The following is a 26182-nucleotide window of genomic DNA, read 5'->3' as shown; positions in this document are numbered from 1 at the left end:
GAAGGAGGTGCAACGAAATGACGTAATTAAAAAGAGCTCCAGTTAAACCTCGACGACGTTTGTTTCATGCGTTAATTTGAGGAAGGTGAGTCATCCTCATTGCTGCCATTCGTCGCATTTTGTTTTTACTCATACACCAACTTTTCGTCCGCAGTCGGGCATAAAAAAAAGTGATTTGTTGCCACTCAGGTTTTTTTTTATTGAAAATGTACATAGAAATATTGTATAGATTCGCACTCATAGACATTTAAACAGGAGTTACATGTAACACAGTTCAATGACTTTTGAATCTGTCAGATGCTGCATCTATCTATCAAAACGACTGAAACTCATCAGTGTAGACGGGGAGAGAGAGAGGAACACAAGAGCAACAGTATGACAGATTGGGAACGCAGTGTTGTCAGGTCTCAAATGCATTTTCTTGAATTAGTGAAAGGGGTGTGTTCAAGGTAAAACAGGCTGTTAAGTGGACATTTAACATTATTTGACTACCTGCTCACACACACCTCACACTCAGTTGAATAAATTCGGTGCATCATCAACATTTCCAAGTAATATTTCTGTTTTCAATAAAAAATAATAGAAACAAAAAAAGCCTCAAATAGGGCCTTCACGTGCTGAGTAGTAACCGGTTCTCATGGATTCCCATTATTCTTTTTGTTTGTTTTTCATGAAGCCAATTTATTTCTGTCAGCCAATCTTACAGAACTACATTTACTGGAAATCACAATTTATCCCCCCAAAATGTCACATTTACCACATTTACAGTTGCCCACACAGATGATGGGTGGATCTAGATCAAACAGTGATGAGGGTAGAAGGGGGAAGAACTGAGTTTCAGTTTGAGAAGAGGGGGGAAAAGAAATGGATGTTAACGTGTAAGGAGAGACAAGTTTTCGTTGTGGCAAAGAAATAAATAGGTAGAAGGGGCTCCCTCACACACACAAACACACACACACACGTATGTGTACATCTAGATGCCCTCTGAAGTGCACACACAGATGCAAACCAGAAGCATATGTATTTGTGCTAACTCATTAGTGCATACACAATTGTGTGCAGGCACCCAGAGACACAAAGTCACAGAAATGCACTCTATATGCACACTGAGAAATGCACACTTGAATGTGCACATGCAAGCGCACACACACACACTCACTCTCAGACTACCATCAGTAATTACAGTCGCTGGCAGAGAAACAGCAGCCATACATAGTCAATGAGGGTGGAGAAAACAATGAACACAGGGCAGATGATTGCTGTAAATAAAGGAATGAAAGTGGAACGGAGGAGGACATGTTGTTGACTCAGAGTGAAACCGGGATCGGAAAGAATGCGGGAAAAAAAGAGGAAAGAGCAGGAGGAAGGGGAGAACGGACTGAAATGAGGAGGGAGGACTGGGATTTGGGATTAAGTTTCCCCCTTTTTTCCAATTCTGTGTGATTTTGAAATAAAAGGCAGTTTAGACTGTAACCGTTTCACCACATGTACAGAGCAGTTTGGCAGAAGAAAGAGGTTTTTATTTAATCGAAGTGTCCGAGGGACTGTGGTAATTCCATCTGCTGAAGGGAGAGCAGGACGAGATGATGGGAGGGAAGATTTAGGTTGACAGCTGAAATAATTCCAGAACGACCCGCAAACACTTCACTGCCATCTTCTCTGTCTGGACTGTCTGGGTTTTAGCACAGTGCTCATTCTGTTGTTTCCTAATGTTGTTTTAACAAGTCCTCTATCCAGAACCACCATATAGGTTGTTTGTCCCTACCCTCTGAGCGTCTCATGAAATAGTGCTCCTATTGCAGCAGGTGTACCGTACCTTCCATGTCATGGTTACAATAATAATCACGCAGTTAAGGTTGAGGAACGGTCATTGTCAAAGGAAACAATGATGCCTGTTGGTTTCAAACAGGAATCTAACAGCGGTCCCCCGTGTCAACAGGACAAAGTCCTGTGTTTTCTTGATCCATCCACCCCAACATCTTCCTATGCCGACTTTGTCACTCTTTATATAACGTCACCTGACTTCCTCCCTTGCTCCCGTAATAATTAATACCACCACAATAGGTCCCCTAACAATAAAACACAACTATGGTTCATAATAAGGTGCTGACACAGACGACCGATAGGGTCGTGTTTTTAGGGGGGGGGGCAGTGTCACCTCCGGAATCCACTCACTCCAGTGATAAGTTTAACTTTGATGTCCGTTGAGAATAAAGACCCATAAATTATGAGTCGTCAGACTTTGACTTGACATGTAGATTCAACGAAATGTCAAAAGATATAAGCTAAAAATAGGGCTCAGATATAGCTCACAGCTTACTCATTAGCTCCATGACAACATTGCACTTTCATGCCAACTGAGCAAACTGTCATTCCACACCACGTCATATCACATGCAAACCGTGGGATGTGGTGGACAAGCTCCTGAAAGAGCTACTAAGTTGACCGTGGACTGCTTTGTCAAACTCCTCTTTCCAAAGTCAAGAATGAACTTTGATGCTTAAACCCAACATTTTTTGGGCCACTGTGGGGCAGCAGAACAAGCTGAAAACAAAACACTGACTTATATCACCTTATAAAGTTGTTATGGTGAACTTTGTCACTTGTTTACGCATTCAGCAAATTAAGAGCGACATGAGCATTCTGTTGCAGTTTTGTTTTTGGTTACTTGATTAATCTGAGTCCTATACTCAGTCTCATTTTAGCTCTGGCGATCTCCACCGACTCCTGAGAAAAATATCTGGCTCTTTAGCTGCTCAGTGATAGGAAGACTGGAATTTGTCTTGGTAAACATAAACCCTGGAATATGCATTAGCTCTAGCTACCTAGAGTAATACCTCTTGTTATTAAAGTAGAAATATTTTTTTTGGTGGTGAGCAACACCACACCAATATGGCTAACCTGTTAACAAAGAGTTGCTTATCAACCCAGGACAGTACCAACTACCCTTATTTACCCAGACACAGAGCAACATTAGCATTAAATTGGAATCACTGGGAAAATGTAAGTCTAATAGTCAATACCCGTTAGTTCCACAGTAAAAAAAAAATCTCTCTCTTTAGCTAAATGCTCTACTATGCACACCGGCTAGTCGCTAAGTTTGTCTGTCTGTCTGTTCTTTGGTGCTGGTTAGCTAGCATACAGTGGGTTTATCAGAGTTTTTGCTGAAAATAGTCCCTGCAGCCGCTAAACAGGACTCTGATGAGAGTGGTGAGAGCGACCCAAACATTAAAATTAAAGGCCTCAAATCCAAAACTATGACCCGAAAGACACCAAAACATTCATAGAGCCAAGGGGAACCACAGAGTCGGGTAATCATTTGGGTTGACTACACTATTATTCATGGTCATTTGATCAATTGTAAATATAAAAATATTGATAAGTGCAGCTTAACTTTTAAGTAAAGGTGATGTCCTAACAGCTACTGAGCTCACGTCAATGGGTCAACTCCATCTGCTGACTGTGACACTGTTGAAAGCTCTAGAAAGAGCTAGCAAGTGGACTTCAAGTTGGGACTGTCTTGTGAAACTACTATTTCTTTGCTGCACTTACTGTTTGTGTCACCTTAACATCATGGGAATTGTTGTGCCAACATTGATCCCAAGGACAATTTTTTATTTTCTTTTATTTTTTTATTGGTGAAACAAGACATACACAATGAGTGATTTAACATAGACAGACATTACACAACATCACACTGACATTGAACAGAGACTAGGGCATAAGTGTAAAGGATGATGTGATATGATGCACGACTGTGTAGGAAAGAAAGGACGCAAGCAAAAAAGACAAAAAAACAGGTTGTTGGATGTTAGGCACAGATGTTTTTTAAAGGGACCCAGGTAGAAAGCGGTTGAGTGGAGTTGGGGGGGAGTGGCAGTTGGTACCACCCACCAGTGTGACAGGGCGTGCAACACTGGGGAAATGGGAGCTGTTTTGTTTTGTTTTATTTTTTGTATTAAATACATTTGTATTGGCTAATGGATGAATAAATAAATTCTTTGTTGAGTACAGTAACAAAGGGTTTCCTCTATAGTAGTAGTGCTCCAGACCATTGGTAGGAGGCTGGCCACCAGATGACAAGAACCTGTCCCCCAGCCTGAACTTTTCCCCAGACCCTCAAGGAGGGAGCTAATTCTTTGTGAGGTCTTTCAGGGTTTGTCTGCCAGTCATTTCTTCCCCCTCCCCAGTAAGCATGTAACCCCAACCTGTGATGGACACTGGCCAGCCTGCCACGTCAAACATAAAGTTATCAAAAATTAAAGAAGAAAAAAATAAAATAAACAAATGGATGAGAGTGCATAGTTTTTGCTCTTCCTCCTCCTCCCCTCCTCCCCTCTCTCTCCAAAACAAATATACACAAATGCACACACATTTTTGACAGCACTAATGCTCAAAATGGTTCTGAAATCAGAATGGCTGAACATGGATCCTATATCCCTGGATCACTAGAACGAAAACTTCCCCCCCCCAAGATAATGACAGCTTAAAGGAAAAATCAACATAAAGTGTCACCCGTCTGCATTTTATTAATTTCTGAATGGTCTTAATGCCATAAAACTTTGCATACACACATTCATAGTCCCCAGAGGATGAATCCTACTGACTTTGGTGATCCCCTGATCTTTCCTCTAATGCTACCAGCAGGTCAGATTCATCACTTCTCCACTCAAATATCTCAACATGTACTTGATGGATTGGCACAACATATACATGTACAGACATTTGTTTTCTCATATGATGTATCTTAATAATCCTGATTTTTTATTCACCATAAGGTTGGCTTTATTGGTTTTAAGTGAAATGTATTAACAACTATGGAATTGATGGCCATGAAATTTGGTTCATACATTTATGTTCCCCTCAGGATGAACTGTAATTACCTTGGTGGTCCTTTAACTTTTTCTAGCACCATAATCAAGTTAAACTCGAAATTGTCCACTACTTTGTTTTTAGTGCCAAGCAAATGTTAGGAATCTAAGATGCAGATCTAAGATGGTGATTATGGTGAGGATAACACCTACTTAGCGTCAGTGTGTCGGCATTGTCATTCTGAGCATGTTAGCATCATGGATGTGGTTAGCATGTCAAAATTAGCATTTAGCTCAAAACACCTTTGTACAGCATCACAGAGCCGTTGGCATGGCTGCAGACAGCCTGCCCAACATCACAGTGTTCAGCGCCCTAAAACATGATATGATACAGGACAATACACTCCACAACAGATAATTCAGGGTTCATTCTTGATACAGGAAACGGCAGCAAACAAAAACAGTTTCATACAAAAGGCAATTTGGTAGCTGTAGCTAAGTGTGCAGATGGATTAATATTTTTGCCTTTTAACTTGCATAGTGTGCAATTACACTATAAGTGTTAACCTTTATGGCAAAAGAAGGCCTGCATGTTGGGCAAAAAAAGAATATTGTTTTGTTACGAGTTTTATCATGGACCAAGAACATGCAAATATTTATAGATGCAATGAAATTGTGTGAAATGAGAAAGTACATTTTTGAAAGCTTTTTCTGCTGGTTTTGCTCTGCCTCAATAGTGATAGTAGAGAAAGTAGAGAGAGGGGTGATTTGGAGGGAAGGGGCAGACCGTCATCTTCGATCATGCTGTGCTGCTGCTTCTCTCCATCTAATCTGCTTGGACGCCATCCAAAAGCTCCCTACTCTGAGACAGACTGGAGTGTGTTTGTGTGTTTGTTCATACGAGAGTGTTTTTGCTTTAGTGCTTATTCTACAGGTGATGGAGAGAATATGTTTCACAGAGACTGAGGTGTGTGTGTGTGTGTGTGTGTGTGTGTGTGTGTGTGTGTGTGTGTGTGTGTGTTTGGTGGTTAATTAGACAACAGGTAAGTGTCTTTTTGTCTGTTTTGTAATACTTGTGTATAGTCTGCAAAGTCCTGTTTCCAGACCTCCCGGTACACTATGTACACAGCTGAGTGTATGTACAGATCTGTTTGTAGTTAATGTACAGTGCATTGATCTGTATGTCGTCAATAACCCATTGGCCCATATGAGGTTTACACCAGCTGTGTGTGGGTGTGTGAGTTTCTCAGCACCTCCTACCTTTTGTGTGTTTTTTTTTTTTTTGGAAAATATTATTTCATTTTGTGTTAATTGGTCATAGCACTTTAAAAATACAAAATAGAGAAAAAAACTATATATATACAGCAAAGTTGCAAACACAAATGAACACTATCAGAGTTCATATCAACACTTCAAAACTGTCTTCATGTTTACAGTGTTAATGTAGCTCTTGATGAAGTACTGGTATCTTAACACTAACACTGAGTAATTACTGACTGTGTAGTGCAGTGTTAGACATGAACTGTCTCACAGTGACATTGTTAACTACACGTTATCTCCATATTAATACCTTATGGTGTAAATATGGTTTAATACAAATATCTCAAAAAAGAAACCATGTAATACAACAAACAGTGAAATTTCATCAAACCACGCTGAATGAAAGAGAATTGTTCTTCACATCTCAATACATTTTACTGAAACATGTAGGACATTCATGCCACATTTCCTCAAATAGTGACTGGGGCCTTTATTTACCTCAATTTCAGAAGATACCGGGCCTTTATTTGAGGCAGGCTTTTATTAGACATAGGCCTCTATTTCTAATTCTCTCCGTTTGTTAAGTATAATTGGTCAGATTTTAGTAGGAAGCCTCGTTTTGAGCTTCTCCCGTGTGCCCTGTTAAAGTTACAGCATTACGCTGTTAACCCAAACTCAACACTTCCTGTAACTGTTTAAAATTAGAAGCCCTCTAGCGTTTCAGTGGACAGAAACCCTTCATTTCTTAAAAGGGCGCCTTTATTTTGAAACATTCGCAGGCGTACCATACTCAACAACAGCCGGACGGGACTGAAGGGCGACAAAGCAAAGTGTTGAAAATATCATGACTGTATTGTTGACTTTATTAAAATAAAGTGGTAGAAATGTACATCATGCTTAACTGGCGTGCACATCATATGACGGGCACCAGCAGTTTATCTACCCTTGGTTTTTCCCTGGCCTGTGTTTGAGGGCCGGGCTTTATTTGTTGGTGTCGACCACGCCGCCGGCCGTTATCAGAGACTGGGCTTTTAATTGACTATCTAATTTGAGGAAAGACGGTATTTTCAGAACATGTTGCAAAATTTGTCATAGCATATACACATTCAAACTATATGTTTATCTTAAGGCTAGTACATGTTTACATGTTCATACTGTTTCACATCATCTTCCTAGTAGCTAAAGTATTCTGACCCCGAAGACTGCAATTTATGGGCAGTGTTGTTCCAAAACTGAAACCATCATTATAAGTTGAAGAGAAGTAACACAAAGAATAATTACCAGTGGATTCAGAAAGTATTCAGACCCCCTCTCCTTTTGCACACTTCACTTTTTTTTGTAGATTGAATTTAAATGAATAAAATTCACATTTTCCCACCAATCTACACTCAATAACCCATAATAACAAAGTAAAAAACATGTTTTAAGTGATTTTAGCAAATTTATTAAAACTCAATAACTGAAATGTCCCATTTACAAAACTACTCAGACCCTTTGTTGTGGCTCGAAACTGTGGTCAGGTGCTTCCTGTTTGCTTTAATTATCCTTGAAACGTGTCTAAACGGGACCGGAGTCCACCTGAGGTAAATACTTTAGTTAGGCTCACATCTGTGTATGTAAGATCTCACAATTTTTACTGCCTTGAGGACAAAAACCAAGCCATGAAGTCCAATGAACTCTGCAGACCTGGAGATAAAACAGTGGGGAGGGATTGATCAAGGGAAGGGTATGAAACCATCTCTAAAGCTCTGAGTGTTCCTAGGAGCACAGTGGCCTCAATAAGTTGGGAACCACCAGGACTCTTCCTAGAGTTGGACAACCGGCCAAACGGATTAACCCGGTAAGAAGAACCCAAGAGTCATTCTAACTTCAGCTTCAGAAGTCCACTACAGAGATGGGAGAACCTGCAGGAAGAGCAACATCTCAGCAGCACTCCATCAATCTGGTCTTTATGGTAGAACAGCAAGACGGAAGCAGCTTTGAGTAAAGGTGGATAGCCTGCCTGGAGTTCGCCTAACAGCATTTAAAGGACTCTGAAAGTATGAGAAGGAAAAGATTCTCCGGTCTGATGAGACAAAAACTGAACCCTTTGAGCAGAACTCCAAACACCACGTCTGGTGAACACCAGGTGATGAACAGTGTTCATCACCTGGCCGATATCCATCCCTACGGTGAAGCACGGTCGATCCGTTTCAGCACCACAGTGACCCGAAGCATACGGCCAATACAACCCTGGAGTGGCTTCGGGACAAGTCTCTGTCCTTGAGTGACTCAACCAGAGCCCAGACTTAAGCCCCCCAATATCTGTAAAGAGACCCGAAGATGGCAGTTAACAGATGCTTCCCATCCCATCTGACAAGGATCTGCCAGGAAGAATGAGATAAACTGTCCAAATCCAGGTGAGCGAAGCTTCTAGAGACTAAACCAAGAAGACTGGAGGCTGTACCTGCTGCCAAAGGGGCTTCTACAAGGTACTGAGTAAAGGGTCTGAATACTTATGTCAATGTGATATTTCAGGTTTTTCCTTTTGAATGAATTTGCAAAAGTTTCTAAAAACATGTTTTCACTTTGTCATCATGGATTACTGAGTTTAGACTGATGGGAAAAAATGGCAATTTTGTTCATTCAGCGGTCTAAATACTTTCTGAAGCCACTGGATTATTATCCTTTGTCTTACTTCTCTTTGAGGTATGATGATACTCTTAAGTTTTGGAAATACACTTAATACACATAATTTAAGGGCTTTTGGGGGATGTAAACAGGGAGTATAATGTTGCAGAGGATCCAGTTAGCTAGCTGAGCCCCATTTTTTAGCCTATATTTGTTCAGTCAAAGTGTCCCATTAAAAGTTGCTGAATCAGCTTTGATCAGCTTATTTGTTTGGATAAGTCACACTGAATCTAAAAATATGTGTACCATGTCTGTGTGTTCAGATTTGACTGACACACCTGTCGCTTTCATGTCACACTGTATCTTTACCTACCGTCCTTTTTCAAATGTTTTTCCCATTTCATACACTTCATTCAATCTGCTTGTCTATTCTACTGAGGAAGGTGCGTCCTCATGGAGTCGATGTCCAGCTTTACATTTCCTCACCATAGCTAAAAGAATATTCAGCAAAGTTTAGTTACTCTCAATACTGCAATCTTAGGATCCATTTATAAGGAAATCAGCAAAACGTTATTCATAGACAGAAAACCTTCAGTCCAAAAGTGATCCTGGGATAGGATCAAAAACATGGAAATAGTCTGCAGATTCATCACTCCAGTTCCCCAGTTTTATTTCTGTCATTCTATTTGGGGTTAAAAATTATTGATCATTTTCAAATCATATTCTCTCCAAGTATATATATGAGTAATGGTATGAGCATTCTCGTATAATCCATTCCACTTTTAATGAAGTTTTTCGAGCTCAAATTCCTATTTATTTTTAATATCTATAACACTGTCTTGCGCCATAGGAGATATAGCCTGATATAATTTTACTATTAGAAATGTCTTTGTGTTATTTGCTTCACGTATTTATTGTATTTGTTTTACCAATCTAGATCTGAAAACAGCTTAGAGAGAATACTTTGAGGTAACCACAAGGTCCTGGAAACACTCCAACTAAAATTGATAGTAAGGTCATTAAAATTGTCACAAGTGGCAGTCAGATCTCAAATATCTTTTTCTTGCTACTGTTGGATGGGCTTATACATGTGCAACTACAATGTACTGTAAGTGGACTTATTGGTTCATAAGTGTGTCACAAGGGTATGAAGTCCATCTGATCTCTCACACTCTGATGCCATCTACTGTCACTTTTGGGGAAGTGGAGCTTAGCTGCTCAGCTTTTGTTTTTTTCATTTGGTTCAATTTCAGGCAGGATAAGTATCTTAAAAAAACAATAGTAGAAACACAACATTTTTTTTATCAATAAGCCCCATGAAAAGACTCAAACCAAACAGATTTATCCCACAGACCACACATGTACAGTGTGGTCTGTGCAGCGGGGTGAAGCTCACACCACTGAACTCCAGTTAAAACTACATAGAAGAGCCATAGAGTTTCACTGGGTGTCATTAGCACTCATACAGCAAAGAAAACTAATTACCAACAATTTTCATATTTAGAAATCAAATAATAAATCATTTAAGTCATTTATTAAGCAAAAAACTAAACATTGTCTGCTTCCAGCTTCTTAAATGTGGGCACTGTTGTTGGGTTTCTCTGTTTTATATCACTAAAGCATCACTCAATTATGGCTGGGTTGGTCTGTTGGTCGGACTAAAACAAGTAGGACTGCAACTAACAATTAATTTCACTATTGATTTATCTGCCAATTATTTATCCGATTATTTTTCCAATAAAACAGATAATCATAGGGTCTATGAAATCTTAAAAATGGGGAAAAACCACTACACAACTTCCCAGAACCAAGGTGATGTCTTCAAATGCCTTCAAATGTTTAGTTCAAACAAAAGTCAAACTCAATATATAGATACTCAGTTTGTAGGGAATTATGACAAAGACAAGCTGGAAAATCCTCTCGTTTGAGAAGATGAAACCAGAGAAGGTTTGGCAATTTTTTTTGTACTATTTTTTGCGTGAAGAATGACTGAAATAACTAATTGATTGTCATTATTGTTTATTTCTCCCATTATTTTTTTGCTGATTGACGCTTAATCGACTAAATGGTTTCAGCCCTAAAAACAAGCAATTGGAAGACGTCGCATTGGACTTAAGAAAAGTGTTCTAGACATTTTTCACTCTGGTTCCAGCTACTGAAATTTCAGGAATAGCTAATTTTCTCTGTTTTGTAGAATTGTAAAATGAATATCTGTGATGTTTGTGTGGTGGTTGGACAAAACAAGACATTTGTGGAAACCAACTTGGACTTAAAGAAATTGTGATGAGTATTTTTCACAATGTCCTGACGTTTTTTAGACAAAAAATTAAATATTAACTGAAAAAATAGTCTGCAGATTCAATGTTAATGAAAATCATTGTTAGTAGCAGCCATAAAATGAACAGCTTGATGTGTTTCAGCGAGATAATTTTTTTGTAATTCATGAGATATATTTAATCCAAGATGCAGGAAAAATGTGCAAATCTGGGGGAAAAATTGTCTTAAATTATTAATTTCTATTAAAAATAATTCCATACCAACGATATCTAGATTTAACGCACATGGAAAAGCTTTGGGGTGAAAGGTAATACTAGATGTTATGAAAGGTTGAGTCAGTAAGTGAAATATTCTGTGATTACTGTGTGACCTGAGTGATAAGCCTGCTCGCTTGGGTTGAGGTCAGGTGACTGACTTGGCCGTTGAAGAATATTCCATTTCTCTGCCTTTAGAAGCTCTTGTGAAGCTGAATCTGAGCAGATTAGTACAGAACTATAGAGAAATGGTCCTGCTACTTCTACCAGCAGTCACATCATCAATAAACACCGGTGACCCAGTTCCATTGGCGGCCATACATGGCCATGCCATAACACTGCCTCCACCATGTTTGACAGATGATGTGGTGGCCTTGGATCACGAGCTGTCCTGTCCTTCTCCATACTCTTCTCTTCCCATCATTCTGGTACAAGTTAATCTGGGTTTCATTTGTCCACAGAATCTAGTTCCAGAACGGGGGAGGCTTTTTCTAAGGATGTTTTCTGGCCAAGTCTAATCTGGCCTCCTGTTCTTGAGTGTTAGCAGTGGTTTCCACCTAATATAAACAAAAGGAAAAAACACTTCAGAATTTTTATGACTATTTATAATTGGAACTCTTCTGCAGCTATGGACAAAGAATTTGGTCATTTGGAATTTGGACACTGGGTCTTCAGGAAGTGAAAGGCCTGCTCACTTGGGTTGAGGTCAGGTGACTGACTTGGCCATTGAATAATATTCCATTTCTTTGCCTTGAGAAGCTCTGGGGTTGCTCTCCCAGTATGTTTTGGGTCATTATCCATCTGTACTGTGAAGCACCGTCCTATCATTCCTGCAGCATTTGGCTGAATCTTTGCAGATTAGTACAGAACTATAGAGAAATGGTCCTGCTACTTCTACCAGCAGTCACATCATCAATAAACACCGGTGACCCAGTTCCATTGGCGGCCATACATGGCCATGCCATAACACTGCCTCCACCATGTTTGACAGATGATGTGGTGGCTTTGGATCAAGAGCTGTCCTTTCCTTCTCCATACTCTTCTCTTCCCATCATTCTGTTACAAGTTAATCTGGGTTTCATTTGTCCAAAGAATCTAGTTCCAGAACTGGGGAGGCTTTTTCTAAAGATGTTTTCTGGCCAAGTCTAATCAGGCCTTTCTGTTCTTGAGTGTAACCTTTGGTTTGCACTTTGTGGTACCTCTCTGTATTTACATTCATGAAGGCATCTCTTGATTGTTGTTGATCATCCACTTTATTTGTCTTCCATGATTTTCCAGCCCTTTTGGTGTTGCTGAGTGAGTGTGATACTTCTTTTTAAGAAAGAACCAATTTGTAGATTCAGTCTCTCCTAAAGTTTCTGCCATCGCTCCGATAGGTTTGTTTTGTTTTTTATGCCTAATGATGAACTCCTTCATTTACATCGACACCCCTTGGGACTGCATATTGAGAGTTACCATGAGCAGCTAGCAAATGTAAATTCAACACTTGGAATCAACTACAGACCTTTTATTTGCTTAATACGTCATGAAATAATGAGAGATAAGGCCACAGCTGGCCATGAAACTGATTATCCGTAAATTGTCCAAAATGAGGGATTATGTATAAAAACTGCTGTGATTCCTAAACAGTTAATGTGATATTTTTGTTAAACCTCTTGAATTAAAGCTGAAAGTCTACACTTCAATCACATCTTGATGGATTCGCTTCAGATCCATTTTGGTGGTGTACAGAGGCAACATGACAAAAATTGCGCCACCGTCCAAATACTTATGTATAATATATGAATCAATCTGACATTAATCAGCCACTCTTCGGAAAAAAACTGTATTCCAGTTATTTTCAGTGGCGAGGCTAAATGATATGAGGACAGCCTGTAAAAGCCAAGCTCTGTGCAGGAACCAGGTCAGCTCAGGTCACATCTATAGCCACACCACCAGTGTTATGGTGACTCTGGTGCCCTCATCTGGGGGAGGGGGCAAACATGTGATGGAGTTGTGGTTTTATTCATACGGGAAGCGTTAAAAGTGTCTTAATTATTAGTTATATCGCAATAAGGTATTATTATCGTAACAGTGGTAGTGAACTATGGATAGACAGTCATATTTTAATCTCTGGCAAGTGTCCATGATGTTAGCAGGATAATCCCTCTGAACCCTGCAGTCATTGAAATATGACGCAGTTAATAATGGTTAATGAGCAGGAGTGCATTTTTTTTTTCCTTTGGAAAAACATTACCAGCCGAACGAGTGTTAAGAGCCAGAATTTTCAGCCTGCCAGAAGAAGCTCACACTGTTGGTCTCTTTGATTTTGGTTTGTATTGATTTCAGTGATGAGGATGTCAGAGCATGCACTCTTCATCTTCCAACTTTTCAGTCCTATGGACATTTATTGTTTCCTGTAAAATCTTTGTTTGCAGGAATACAGTTAGAATCCCAGACAGACGGACTCCGCCAGTAGCAATAAAAATCTTTTTATAAAGGGGCCATTTACAAAAACTGTAGTAAATCCATTGAATGGTTGTTGCTGAAAAATTCCCGACCAATAAACAGCACCGACAATGTCAGTCTTGAAGATTATAAGTTCAAGTTGATGCAAAAACATGACTCCCTGACATCCTGTGCACTTGAAGAACAGAGGCGACATACTTCAGAGTTCTCCAGAAGCCTCTACAGTACATGCGATGTTTGTTCATCATGTATTCCAGTGCTTTATTTATTTTAGCTTATTTTAGCTTTTTATTTATGCTGTACATTCTTCATGAATATGCTTTTCTCATAAAGGTTCCCACAGGAAGTTTTCTTGTAAATGACCACAAAAAAAAAAAAATCAGTTACGTTTGCATTCGGTGTTTATTTCCAAAAAATATTGTACGTATCCTTGAAGTCTAAGTCTAGATGTGTCCAGTCTATTTACTTCCTCAACCTTCGTGTGCAGTTTTTGAACTTTTGAAGACCTGGAACTGATAAAAACCATTTAATGAGCTTAATTAATCCATTAGTTGTAAAGTCATTTCAGTCAAGACCAAAGTGTTCCAATCAAAAGACTAATCAACTGACCTACCAAGGCACCAACACGCACCGGCACCCCCAGAGCCTAGCCAGCTATATTTAAAAAGTAGTCAACTGTCAGAGCTAAACTGCACAAAAAAATCATCATGGTCAGAGTTTTTTGCTCTTAAACTTGTTGAGTTCAGTTTCACTGGTCCATGGAGAGAAAAACAACCTACTCAAGCTTAAAGCAATCGCATGCGTTGCTTTGTCTGGCAAGGCAGAGAATTATATGGTATCTTAATATTACCTTTTTACATTTTATGAGGTCCCCACATACGTGTACTCTTTATTGTTATATCTGGCCACTTGTTGACTTTGCTTTTACTGTGTTACAGTCTGTCTGACTGTAACTGTGAACTTTAGCCACAAAGAGAAAGTAAAAAGCTGACAAAACACTCATGAAAATTGTGGAGTACAATTTATCCTAAATTCCTTTCAGAGGCTTTGTAAGTAGCTTATAGTAAATTAGATTTGCCTGGAGTCTGTTTCCTCTAATAGATCCAGGATTGTAGTGCTGAACAGAGCACAGTGAACACAGAGGCTGTGTTGTGAAAGAAGCTGGGCCTCAATGAAGTCTGTTTCAAACATTTAACAAGGAAATGAAAGGATGAATCGGTCAAGGAGACTGACCTCTGGAGTGTTGTACCTTCAAGTTAAGTTTCAGTTCCAGTCACTTTCAGAGCAGCTTTTAGTATGTGAGAAAAATTTCTCAGTCTAAACTGAAGAAATCCCTTCAAAGCAGATCAAAGTTAAGCAACGTCTATAAATATAGTCAAGACATTTGTCTCTAACAAATTAACTGAAAAATGCCATCCATTAGCTGTACCGCTTATCCTTTGAGGGTCACGTGGGTGTGGGGGGGGCTGGAGCCAATCCCAGCTGACATTGGACCAGAGGTGGAGTACGCCCTGGACAGGTCGCCGGTCTATCACAGGGCCATCCATAAAGTCTTGTCTATTAAATTTGTAAGCCTGTTCACAAACTAGGCAAAACTATCAAACATACTGAGCTTCTTTATCCGCTACTAATACTGAGGTAAGCCTGTCGAGTGTTTGTGTTCCCACTGAGCAGGGTGGTTTTGTGTAACTCAGCCTCCAGGTCAGATGTACGGAGGATGAAAAGTGACTTAATCGTTCATTTAAAAATAAACTAACAACTAATACAAACGACATATATAATTGAGGAAATAAATACATAAATAATTGAATATGGAACATTCAAAAATGAAATATAAACACATACAGAAATGTTTAATTGTTTATGCATTTTGTACAGGTGTACTAAAAACCTTCCCATCAGTCTCAGCTGTACTTTGTCTTTAGTGCTAATTAGCAAATGTCAGACTGCTAACATGCTAAACTAAGATGGAGAACATGAGTTTTTTTTTTTTTTTTTTTAAATGACCCCGAAAAGCTATCGACATGTTGGCGGCCTCACACACCCACTGGCATTGCAGCAGACTCTTGTTCTTATTGTCGTTCTGATGCGTCGTGAGTAGGAACAACGGACAATCCGAGAAAAAAAAACACATTAAATGCTTTTTATCAGATCCAGGTCGTCAAAAGTTCAAAAGAAGAACGCAAATTTCTGGGAAAACATGGAAAAATATAGTTCAGTTGTGATGTATGAACACACACAGTGCCCCAGAATATGAAATGTCATTCTGGTCCCACTATGCCACGACAGTAAGATCGGCTGAAGGTCCCTGGATAGATGAGAAGCTTAGAGCTTGTATGGCTGGACATACATGATGAAAAGAAGTCAGCAATACTGCCCAGTGATCATAAGGGATGGTGAGATTCAGACATTTACATACACAGATGAATAGGAAAAAATGGGGGAAAGGTCTATCAAACCAAAATAAATGAGATACAATTAACAGATCATTTAATCCAAACATTAAATGATCAGACAATTGAATGCACTTCGTTTTAGTTTATGACTTCTATTTCTTACCTGATTTATATCTAAGTACTTGTATCATGTATGTGCATATGTGTGTAATATTACTTTCACATATTTTTATTTTACATGATTTCATGTGACATTACCACATGAAATTGCTGTAATCGTTTCTTTTCATGGAGCCCGGGAAGAGTAGCACATGCGTTGCTGACCGCTAATGGGGATCCAAGTAAATAAATAATAAACTCTGCAATCCCGCCATGAAAAGCTTTGTTGTGATGTTGCCTTGTCAGGATAGAGCTAAAGTACCAGTCCTCCCTTTACCATCAAATCCAACCTTGTGACCGCAGGATTACAAGAACACACACACTGAACACAAACAAAGGTCCTAGAATAAAATCTGGAGAAAGATCATTGAATTTTTAAGTTGATAATGTGTATAAACTCTTGAGGATTGACATGGTTGCATGTAAATACACAGGACTGACATGGCATATCAACATGATCGGCGTAGGAACTATATGCGAAACTTAATACAGTGGTGAATTCAAAATGTAATATTTTATGGGACAAATGTTAATGTCACTATGTGTGTGTCTTCTTTCTCTCCCCCTCCAGCTTTCCATTGCTCCCACTGACATCCGGCCCACCATGCTCCTCCCAGCCAATCCCTGCCCAGATTCTCAGATGGCTGTCTATTGAAGGGGCCGCCAGCGAATGCTGAGCAGGCGGGCAAGGTCAGGGTCCGCCTCATTGTCCTCTGATTGGCCACTGGGTGGTACTGAGGTTGAATGGAGCCAATGTCCATCAAGCAGGATAGCAACTCCTCAGAGGGGGACGAGAAAGGGTGAGACAGAGGGTGTGTGTTGAATGCAGTGTGATGGATTGTACTGCCCGTGTGTGTGTGTGTGTGTGTGTGTGTGTTTATCTTTGATGTAAACATGAAAGGAAAGCACAGATTAACAGTGATTCGACAGAAGTGACAGATGAAAGAAGAGCTGCAGGCATTGATGGATGGATTGATGGATGGATGAAAGACAGAGCGATGCACCAAAACCTTTATTTTATTTTTTTCCAGAGTACATGTTCAAATGATTCTAGTTCTCACCTTCCTGACACAAGCACTTCATACAAAACCACCGTATTTGCAGAAATATGGATAAATTCTGCGTGATGCTTTAATGAAAGGAAGAGTAGCTTATGATTATGAACCGGTTATTAATAACAGACGAGTGGTTGTTCAGCATAAGTTACTGTATATAAATAAGTTAAGAAAAGGAGGCAGTCTGGCTGGAGGAGGGAGAGACGGGGCGAGGGATACAGTGTATTTAATGTATATTTGGCAAAGGTAAAAGGGAAGGCAGAGCCCTCCGTCACGCTGCCATCTGTGCCCTCTCTCTGGCACGTGCAGACACACGCACACACACACACACACACACACACACTCTACCATCACCACTTCATTACATAAATTCACAAAGACTGAATTCAGAGACGATGAAGAAGCGAGTGCAAACACCGAGCAAGATAAATCCACCATTACCCATCCAGGATGTTAGAGAATAGAGCCCCAAAGACTTCAATATTAAATAAATAATTACATGAAGACTCTGTATAAAATATATAAATGACACAACAATTTGTGAGAAAATTTAAGAAATAATTCAATCTCAACTCATTATTATGAAATTGATCATTCCTATTTTCATAATAATCCGTTTTATGGAAGAAAAACACACTTATGTCTCACAATGCCCTTTTCCAAAAGTCTGTTTTTATTTTTTAATGGCATTTTTCCCAGTAACGCTCGTATTTCATGACAAGTTTTATTTCACAATGTCACTTTTTATGTTATACTTCTCAACCAATCGGATGCCTCCTATGCTAGCAAGCTTAACAACTGCTACCACATTCAGCCAATTAGCACCCGTTAGCCAGATCAACAATGTCAAAGTAATTCTGAATCAATCAACTAGTGCAGCCAACTAATATTTCCTTTGCTATATGAAATTAAATGCAGGACATACAGTGTGTTATGGTAAACAGACGGCACTTGATTAGCGCTTTTCTAGTCTTATTGACCACCCAACGCGCTTTTACACTACTGCCACATTCACCCACTCACACACACATTGATACAGCGCTCTTTCTATCACTCACACACCGATGATACCTGGGGGGCAATGTGGGGTTCAGTGCCTTGCCCAAGGACACTTCGACACGTGGACTGGAAGCGCTTAGAATCGAACCGACGACCCTCCGGTTAGTGGACGACCCGCTCTACCGTCTGAGCCACAGCTGCCCCAAATACACAAAAGAAAATATATAAAACTATATGTTTTGTATTGGGCAGTCTTATTTTAGTACAGTCGTCAAAATCCTGTTACCCACTGACACGACATGAAAGCTTACTGTAGGAACTGTAGCTAGCTGCCAGAAGTTGTGACCATTTTATCGATAAAACAGCCCACCCTCTTTTTTTTTCTCTCTTTTTTTACCTTTTAACTCGTCAAAGTTAAATGGCAGAGCACGTCCAGTAAGGTGCAAAATTGCATTAGTGTTGATCTTCAGTCTTTATTAAGTCTGGCAGTCTCAATGAGATTAAGATCTCTTTTCCAAGAGAAACCTGAGAACAAGAAACATTCCCAAGAACACAATCAGCAAAGCAGAACGAAAACAACTACACTATATGGTTGACATGCTCGTGTCCGACCTAATACTGATTGGCCGGACAATCGCCGGTGTTATTTTCATATTGAGAAAAGCGCTAAATCAACAGCTTTCCAGGATGAATCCATTGTTTACTGCAGCGGCAGGAGGGACAGACCACCTGTGAAAACGGGGGGATGTTGTCACAACTGATAGAGACTGCTAGGTCTAACTTATTTAACATTTACTGGACATTTATGAACTTTTACTCAGAGTCACCTCCAAACTAATTGACACCATGTCTAAGAAGTCGTCGTTGTGGCTGTGTTTTTTTGAAACAGATGACCAAAAGGTCGAGTGTAAACTTTCCAAACAGCAGTTTTCATATCACAGCTCAACAACCAACATAGCAGATCCTCTAAAAACAGGAGGCTAACTTATCTGCGTTAGGATGCTCAGTCAACTATCCAGTTTAACGCTTGAGGCTTTGAGTGAATATCCCTCAGTGGTTCTTGTTCTCTGATCACTTGGAGACAAATCATATGAATATGGGCACGTGCACGCTGGTCGGCTCTGAGTCTGTCGTTATCATTTCAGTATTGGTTAAAATAAATAAGCTTTTTATGTTTTATTCATAATTCATTTAGGCTAAGGAGGCTACCAGGAAGAGACTCAGTGCACTGTGGCCGATTGAGTTAATCTGGAGATAACGTGCAGATTTTTTTATTTTTTTATTTCCCCCCCAGCGTCCGATCGATCGGTTGAAGAGTAGGGATGATTTCAGGCGGCCCAGATTTTCTTTGGTTGACTACAGCCCGGGACAATACCATGTACTTGCTCTTTCTTGCATTTACAACTAGCCTATGATCAAAGAGTGATAGTTAGGAAGCATCAAGGGCAAATAAAAATGTATCATCAGCAAAAAAGTGGACATTGATGTATTAATTAGAACAATAATGTTCTTTTGGTGTATGGTAAACAGCAACAGAACAGGGAGAGTCTGCTGTGGTAACCCATTTCTGATGGTAAGATGGCTTGACTGAGTTACATCAGCAACACTTACTGACTTAGATACATGATATTTATGATATAAACATGAATAGTTATAAATGATAAGTAATACTTTAAATTGTATCACGATTTATCTCGGGCCCACTGTTTAAACTTCATGTGAAACTACGCTATGATGCTGTACTGTATGCTCATATCCAGACGATGGTGTGAAAGACAGCAAATGGAAGTGTGTACGGCTGTTGTTGTTTTGACAGATCTGTTTGGGGGGTCTTGTGTTTAATTAGTAGACCAAGCCCATTTCAGGTTGTTGCTCTTTTCCAGCTTGGCCTCAACTCTACATGAGGTTGTTTGGTTGTTGCGCAGAGCTCAATATTCTTATGTTAGCGTGCTGAATTTCATTTTCTCTACCTCAAAAGCTGAGGTGCATTGAATTCACCGTGCACATTAACTCTTCAGATAGAAAGGAACGGTATCCGTTCTCTTGACCTTGCAACCTTTCACCTGGCACGACCATCAGGCCAAAGCTTTTGGTTTTCTCCTGGCTCATTATTCATACCAAAACATTCTGCATGCACATTCATGCTTTCAGCAGAAAGAGAGGAATTGATTTTGATGACAACATGACTTGACATGATTTGGTATAACCATCACCATAGTTACCCTTGTGCAAGCAGTGTGGGATGTAGCCAGCACATTGTTAAAGTAGCATCTTCCTGGGGAGATAATTGTGATTCGGCAGAGACCTCTAGTTTGAGTGTGTGTGATTTGCATGTGTGGGAGCAGATGGGTTTGTATTATTGAACATGTAGACCACTTGGTCTCAGACTTTTGGACCCAGTCTATGTTTATGTGTGCATGAGGGTGTATCAGTCTGTTTTTCTGCCAGCAGAGATTTACTGTGTGTGTGTATGTGCATGTTTTATGCAACCATAGGAGTGTGTGTATAAATGCATGCATTGTGTGTGTGTGTGTGTGTGTGTGTGTGTGTGTGTGTGTGTGTGTGTGTGTGTGTGTGTGTGTGTGTGTGGATTAGTAGAGTGGAGAGAGCTGGATTAGGAGCAGTGAGGGCAGATGGAGCCACAGAAAGCAGAGGACAGCTCAGGACGCCTCAATGTGTGACATCAACAGGGGATTGTTGCTCTGTGTCTGTGCACACACACACACACACACACACACTGTCACTGAGCATGCACGTGTTCTTGTGAGCGCTGCCTCATGCCCTGACCCCTCCCCTCTGTGATTTCTGAGTCACAGAGCGTTCTGGGTACACACACACATTCACGTACACAGAGACGTCAAAAAACTTCATATAGCCTGGAGAAGGGGATTCTGAAATAGAATTTGGTGTGTGTGTGTGTGTGTGTGTGTGTGTGTGTGTGTGTGTGTGTGTGTGTGTGTGTGTGTGTGTGTGTGTGGTATTTGTGTGTTTGTGTACGTGCGTGTCTGCGCGTGCCTGTTTCTGTGTGCGTATGTGTAAAAATTAACTGCAGTGTCAAGCCTCTAAATATTTCAGGACACAGTTGACTTTCACAATTGCAGTTCAATTAGCAATATTTATGATTAGAACTGTGTTTGTTTGAGTGTGTGTGTTTGTGTGCATAAGTACAGTTCAGACCAGAAGCATTTGGACAGTTACACATCTTTTGTTTTCAGCCTCTGAGCTTCAGCACATTCAATTTGAAATAAAATAATGGAGACTACATTAAAGTGCCAAGGCTCTGAAAGCCCTTTAAACACATAGGTTCAAAAGTAATTGGACAGACACACATGCAGTCAAACTTAATCATTATATTTAATCTTTAGTGGAAAGTCCTTTGCAGTCAGTGACTGCCTGGAGTTTCTGACCCACAGACACCAGCAGACTCTTTGTGTCTTCCCCGGTGATGCTCTCCCAGAGCTTCACTGCAGGTCTCTCTGTCTTTAGTCTGGTCTTCACCAAGTGGACTGCTGCTCGGCCGGATTGAGGTCAGGCGACAGACTCGGACAGTCGAGGACATTCCACCTCTTCACCCTGAAAAGGTCTTTTCTTGCCTTGGCCGTATGTTTAGGATCGATGTCCTGCTGAATGATGAAATGTCGTCCGGTGAGTTTTGATGAATTTGACTCAATCTGAGTATAGGATGCTCCCGAACACATCTGCATTCGTCCTCTTGCTTCCATCAGCAGTGAAATCATCAATAAACGCCAGTGTGCCAGTTCCATTGGCAGCCATACTTGCCCAAGCCATAACAGAACCACCACCATGCTTGAATGATGAGGTGGTGGTTGATTTTTGTTTCATCAATCCATAGAACTTTGTACCAGAGCTCTACCAGTTTCTTTTTGTGTGTTTTTGTGAACTGCAGCATGGCCTTTCTGTTTTTGAGGTTTACCAGGGGTTCGCATCTTGTGGTGAATCCTGAGGTTCTGGTCCTGAGGTCTTCTCTTGATCACCGACAAGGAAAAACATGTCCACCTACCTCCTGGAGAGCGTTCTTGACTCGCTGTGCAGTCATAAAGGGCTTTTTCTTTACCATGCAAATTATTTACTGCTCATCCACAAGACCTGTGCTCCCCAGTCTACCAGGTCATTTGCCATCTTCTAGTCTTCCTGTACTCACCTGCTTTTTAGAGTGTACCCACCTGTTGATTTTGGCAAACCAGCAACGTTTGACATCTCTCTGATAGATTTTTGCTTTTTTTTGAGCCTCATTATTATCATCTTCACTTGCATAGACAACTTATTAGCTTCCACAAAGTTGTCACTAATCTTACTGGTCCACACAAACACAATAACAATAAAAAGCAAACATTACCGTTTAGTTTCTTACGTTTAAAAGTAAGAGAAACTTAGTTGAAATAATTCAAACTTAAAACAATTTGACATGGAAATTTAAAAAAAACACCCTTCAGATCACCCCAATTAAAGAGAGGTGTCTCCCTCTCTATCAAACAATCTTTCAAACCGCTATAGGCAGTCAGACCCATAATTGACCCATAATGTCTTCAAGTATATGGGGTTATTATAGCCATGGTAACTTTGCAATACATACGTTATTCTTTTCAGCTCTTTTTTATACATTTAACTTGAGTGTAAAAGTCACATAAAGTCAGTATATCTATGCACTGATTTCTAAAAGAATTGCATTTAACTTCAGTGAAAGCTGTCAACCCTGTTGTTTTCCCACTGACAAATATCTGTCTGTTTGTGTGTTTGTTTGTCAGGGACAACACATGTTAATTAACATCAGGGGGATGTAAGTGTGCCAGATTTAGCCATCTGCGCTCGCTGGACAGGTTGATGTAAAAGATGAAAAGGACCTAACAAAAAAAACATAAAGTAGACGAAAACAACATCAAAGTGCAAGTGAGAGGATATAGCATAAAATGAACGGAAACCTGATAAAAACAATTCCAATTCCAATTACACTGGCGACTACACCAGGACTGGCTCTGTAGGTAAAATGGACACATTCTCCCTTTCTCCCTCTTCCACTCCTTTTCAAAAGGCCATTCTTCCACTGTTACTGAGCCCTTTTCCTCAGCTAACCTCTCCAATTGTACAATGAGATTATTAGCCGCAGCAGCACAAACAAACACAGTAACAGCTGTGTATTAAGTCACAGGCCCCTTGGCCATTTGACCTGTTAACGTGTGTATGGGACACGGGCGAGTAATGAACGAAGTAGTTAGCGATTTCTGTACCAAGAATAAATCTATGTTAAATGTTTTCCAATGTTTACCACAGTATAATTCAAGACAGCTGTTTGTGTCTCACCATTGCCAATTTTCAAATCAGATTTACTGTGGACCTGGGTAATGGCCTCAGAATGCGTCAAAATTGATTTTAAGGCAATAAGTTATTTAAAATAGCTGTGGATAAATGTCATTTTAGATTGGAAATCTTTAGATAATCAAAACCCTGTGGTTTCTGTCTTCATTAGCTATAGAATTTTTCAAAATAAAACAACAATGTGTAAATAGAGGTAATGGAGGTAAATGTCCTTACAAATGGAGTCTATAATTCTATGTTACTGTTTTACCACTAGAGGTGACACATACAGTTTAGAAATATGTATAGATCTCTGTTCGTTTTCTGTATAAATCTGAGGAAAGGTTAGAGTCTCCTCAGGGCTCCTCATAGATCGGACGTAATCATTTGCTGCCATTTTCGTGTCTTCAGTGGCTGTTTAAGTCGAATGCTTCATTTACTGTATGCCATGATTCGTTTGCTTTGTGTTTCTGTTGCACTTTGTCGCATCTGGTTTTTATTGATACCGACTTTTTCACCTCAGCCAATGTTTCGAGTTTTCTTTTTCAGATTTCCAGCATTTCCATTCAGGTTTTTACAGGCACAAACTGATAATGTGCATAAAAACAGATGGATGGAAACACGCTTATTGAGTCATAAATTCGTGACGTGACTTGGCAGAGAGACGTGGACAGATGTTGGACCCCGACCAATCACAGCTTGCCATCTTTCGTGACTTTACTGATGGAGATACAGTAGGTCATCACAAACTTGGTGCCAGGGATAGACTTCACTCTTCCACCTGACAGCACCAACATCATTTCTTTTTCACTTTGCCATGTTTAGAGTTGTGCTAGGAAGAGCGCAACTTGGCCACTGCACAGTGAATTGTATTGAATTGTACAACTTGCTGCCGCACTCCAATTCAGTCACTTTCAACTTGCAACCCATGAGACAGCAGCTGAGCATCTTTTTTATTCCACACATTGTTCTCCCTTGTCAAAACCTGGTGCCGACCTATCGGTTGGAGATTTGGATGTGCTATTCGAGTAGCAGCTAATGTAGCCTCGAGCCGTTAGCCTCAAGCAGAGGTGAGGAGAGGCTACAGAGGTCTGGTAACCTTAGTTTTTTTTTTTTTTCATTTACAAACTTGTAGTCCTCAGCCCCAACCCATGACTGACTCGGGGGACATCACTTGAGGAAATTTATGAGGCTTTGCGCAGCTCCCGCTGGTGCCACAGAAAGCTTCATACAGATTTTTTCACACGCGCATCAGTGCTCCACAAAACCTGTAAATAGACTACAATTGGTGGCGTTCCACTTTAAGAGCTCCTAGAACTGAACAATACACCTCGCTCATGTGGCACTTTCTTGCTACCTGGGGCACATTGGTGACGCCAGCCTAGGCTCCACCTGTGAGCACAACCCCTACCACTGAACATGTGTAGTGGGCCTCGGTGTGCGCCACAACATCTCACCACATGACCACACCTGACTGTCCAACATCCCTATTGACACACACACACACACACACACATATAAACACACAGACAAACGCTTGATAACATGATCATAGTTGCAGGCAGGGTTTCTCCTCAGTGAAATTTAATAGCATTTCATTTCCTTTTAGCGTGACAGTAATCCATCACATGACAGCTTGTGTACCGTTTGAAGCAAGTCAACTTTAACTGCGTGAATCTTTTTTTTTTTTTTTTTTGCCTCTTGTACTGTTTGTCCTATGTTTGGACCCAGGACTGCAAGCAAGGCCACACGCCTGCATCATCACCGTGAAGCTCACCAACAGCCAGATAACCTATTCCTTAACATCAGTAAGACCAAGCAGGTGATGGTGGATTACAGGCCAGCATTCCTCCATTAACAGAGGCAGAAAGGGAGAGTTAGCACTTTTAAATTCTTCAGTGTGCAGAGTACCGAGAACCTGTCATGGGATCTACGCTCAGGAACTGTGGTTAAGAAGGCACAGCTGTGAATCTATTATCTAAGGCAGCCCAGGAAGTTGGGCTCAGGCCAACAGAATTTCAGGATTTTCTACAGCTGTACCATGGATAACATCCTGAGTGGCTGCAGTCTCCGGGACATTATCACAGCTCAAAACCCCACAACTCTAGTTTACAAGGGCAGGCTTTCTAAATTTTTAAGTCTCAAAACCAAGCTTGGATAAGCCTGATGATATCATCAGCGCTGGCTTTTTTTTTTTTTTCTCGACCTTTGAAAAGCTCCGTCAGTGCTCAAGAAGATGTTATACAACTGTTTTCCCAGGCTGAGTAGTGCTCATCGTCTTGGAGAGTAAACTGAACCCCACATGTAAAAACAATAATGATTTAACATATATCTGCGCTATTGTTTATTCTTTTCAAAGGATCCTCACATTTTTCCATAGTGATACTTTGTAAAAACCTTCTACAAAAGCTAATCTTAATCAAATTAGTGACTTCCTAAAATGTTAAATTGAAATGTCTTTTTAAGTCAAAAGTCAGATTATACAGAACCTACTATTCTTCAAGAAATAATTAAATAATTTGGAAAATTAGTTTTCTTGCTGAGAGTCAAATGAGAAGAGTGATATCAACATCATGTCTGTGCTGTGAATATGACGCTGC

The 26182-nt window shown here is 40.2% G+C and overlaps 1 protein-coding gene across 6 annotated transcripts in view; it reads left to right on the top strand.

Moving 5' to 3' along the window:
* LOC120788380 (thyroid hormone receptor alpha) overlaps positions 1 to 26182 on the top strand; it is a 117278-nt gene that overhangs the window by 56947 nt on the left and 34149 nt on the right. For all 6 annotated transcript variants that reach the window (XR_005707230.1, XM_040124167.1, XM_040124163.1 and 3 more), the window contains one exon: positions 16787 to 17015. Coding sequence is in view for 5 of the 6 variants with exons in the window: in XM_040124167.1 (XP_039980101.1) it covers positions 16960 to 17015 (56 nt within the window). In the remaining variant the exon portion in view is untranslated. The remainder of the gene's footprint in view (positions 1 to 16786; positions 17016 to 26182) is intronic.

Source organism: Xiphias gladius, chromosome 3 (genome assembly GCF_016859285.1).
Source record: "Xiphias gladius isolate SHS-SW01 ecotype Sanya breed wild chromosome 3, ASM1685928v1, whole genome shotgun sequence".
Lineage (NCBI taxonomy): Eukaryota > Metazoa > Chordata > Actinopteri > Istiophoriformes > Xiphiidae > Xiphias > Xiphias gladius.
The sequence above is the reverse complement of the archived record's forward strand: the minus strand, read 5'-3'. Positions and strand labels throughout refer to the sequence as shown.